The following is a 2845-nucleotide window of genomic DNA, read 5'->3' on the forward strand; positions in this document are numbered from 1 at the left end:
GCTTTCGAGAAATCTCATTTGCCTCCGAATATATTATTTATATTTTGATTCTACCGAAATGTCAACAACTCAATGTTATTCAAGCTTGAGATAGTACGAAGGTATCACAGGAATTCCTAAACGCGACTGAATCGGCTGGAGGCGGCGGAGCTTCAAAAAATTCTTACGTCTCCATTTGGACGGCGGCCAAGGACGGGTTGCTCAACTTCGATGCTCGCATCTACATTCTCGATGGTACTCCCCATCTCCCTCCGTACTGACGTACAATGTCACCAGAACAATAATTGCTATGCGCGATTACGCCAGTCGAAAACGATGTTCGCAAGTCGGTGCACGTACATTTCAGCATGTATAAAAGTGCGCCACCCCGAGAGCACGAGCATCAATCGATCTTCGATCTTCGAGCTCTTCGAGGCTTTCCCGATCTTCAACAATCAGCAAACATGAAATACTTCACCGTGAGTAAAACAATTGCATTCTGTTTAATATTCAAATTAAGCTAATATAACAGCTATGTAGTAAGAATACCAACAATTGTTGAAATTCTTAACCTTTGACTTTTGAACAATAACATTTTATTCGATATTATTCGCTCAATTATAACAGAAAGAGAAATACCACCGAGATTAACAGAGTTGCTATAATCAAATATCATATCCTCATTCAATATAAATAAGAAATTTTCCTTATTTTACGGTATCCTCAAGAAATAATTCAAAAAAAAAAAAAAACTTTAACCCTTCATTTGTAATCTAAGCCTTTGTTAGCACAAGTGAAACTTTACTCTCAAATTTCTTTAAAATAAAAACAGGCAGAGTCCAATTCCCTCTCCTAAAATAGGGGAAAGTTAAAAAAAAAGCTTGTTAAAAAACTATTTATAATAACTATTTATAATAATGTAATACAGAGGTATTAAAAGGTAACGCTAAATTTTTTAACATTTTTGAAAGCCTAGAATAGAATAAAAAAGAACGTATTGCAGACGGAAGGAGTAAAAATATGATCGCAGATGGAGGATTAATAAATCCCAAGTCTCTTTTAATTTCGCGTATTCCTTTAAAGAGTGCATTGGAAGCTTTTTAATGTAATGACACGCCTTTTATACTTCTCTTTCACGTGCACAGGCTATCGCCCTGTTCGCCCTTGTGGCCATTGCAGCCCTCACGGAAGCGAAACCCACCGCCGGGGTGGAGTCCATCGAACCGGCGCGGGCCGAGTCCACCTCGCCGGAAGCGGCCAGGAACAAGCGAGGATTGTTGCTGAGCGCGGCTTATACGGCACCGCTCACTTACAGTGCAGCATACACCGCGCCGGCCGTGGCGTACTCGGCATACAGCTACCCCTATGCGTACGCGGCCTATTCGAGCTACCCCTATTACGCTGCCGGTTATAGCGCGCCCTATTACTTGGCCTAGATACGCGTAGACCACATGAGCCCGAGGGAACACGCCGAACTACCGACCAGCCTCTCTGATTTCCACGATGACAACCGCCAACTAGACCAGCTGCATGAGGAGAATACTCAAGATGCGATCACGTAAGATAGTTCATCGACAAGCCCCATAAGCAGAATATCCACTACACCAAATGAATTCTACTTTCATCAAGAAAAGTGTTTGGCTCGTTCAAAGTGAAATGGGAAATTATGCTACACTATTTACTTGGATTCGATTCTATCTTACGAAATACGTACTTTACTCGAGTTACGCTGGTCAATTCTTTGGAAAATTATTCAAGATTCATATAAGCACACGACAAGTTATGGGCGTGATTTATAAATAGCCATTCGTATGCAAGGTAGAGTTTCTAAGAGGATCGCAAATGAACAGGAAGCGAACCATACTAAGAACCAGGCCTTATTCGAGTGAAACACCTTCACTTTCGTTACCAGTAACACCTCTTGCAGTTGTCCGGGAATGTCATTCTCTCTCTAAAGAAAATACTCGTGCTGTTTATACGGTCTAGTTGAAAAACCTTTATTACACTTATCACTTATATGCACACACATACGTCTCTAATTAAATACTCTACGTATTTACATGAAAATAAATAAAACGGACTGTCCACCATTTGGATTTGTACAAAGAGAACTATTCGTGCAACGCGGTATATATTACTATTGCATTTCATTATCACGTAAAATGTGAAAAAAGATCATAAAGCGTTGTCAAAGAACAGTGCTCTTTGCGCGCACACACACACACACACACACACACACACGTATACAATGCATTTATAAACTATATAATTCAGTAACAACGTATCTCATTTATATTACCAATGCAGCGTATTCTCTTATTTCGTTTAAATGTTTGTCTAAATCTGAATTTTCGCGAGAAGAATATTCGCAACGTGATAATATATTATAATATGTCTTATTATATTAAAAATATTAACAAAAAAACTGACGAAACGTTGCTAATTCTTCTTCGCGCTTATATCTTCTATAAGACATCTGTTGTATATTCATAAATCATGTAAATCATTGCAGAAAACAAAAATATAACGCACAATACAATAATTCTCACAATGTTTTTCCCCTTTCCTGTTATATCTCGTAAAATCAACGACGTATATTTTCCGACAAATCCGACTTTCCCTTCGAAATACAAATTTGGAGTAAAAGATGTGATTCATATTTAATAGAGGGTCTTAATATATTTTTGACTTTATATTCTCCTCAAGAGAAGTTAATTCCCAACCGCTTTATACAAATAGAATTTTAATGGAAGCGTATTTATAAAAGCGGAATATTTAATGTTATGTAATTTATTAAAGTTTATAAAAGTTAACCAAGCTCTGTAAAATTTCAAGGAGAAAGTTAGTGTAAAGAAAAATGTCTCGC

At 37.8% G+C, this 2845-nt stretch overlaps 1 protein-coding gene across 1 annotated transcript; it reads left to right on the plus strand.

Moving 5' to 3' along the window:
* Window positions 1-332: 332 nt before the first annotated feature.
* On the plus strand, window positions 333-2521 carry LOC108751428. Its single transcript, XM_018491628.1, has 2 exons — window positions 333-458; window positions 1125-2521. The coding sequence occupies exons 1-2, from the start codon at window positions 348-350 to the stop codon at window positions 1413-1415; spliced, it is 402 nt and encodes a 133-aa protein (XP_018347130.1). The 5' UTR covers window positions 333-347; the 3' UTR covers window positions 1416-2521.
* Window positions 2522-2845: the final 324 nt, after the last annotated feature.

This window comes from Trachymyrmex septentrionalis, unplaced genomic scaffold (assembly GCF_001594115.1).
Source record: "Trachymyrmex septentrionalis isolate Tsep2-gDNA-1 unplaced genomic scaffold, Tsep1.0 scaffold44, whole genome shotgun sequence".
In the NCBI taxonomy this organism is placed as follows: domain Eukaryota; kingdom Metazoa; phylum Arthropoda; class Insecta; order Hymenoptera; family Formicidae; genus Trachymyrmex; species Trachymyrmex septentrionalis.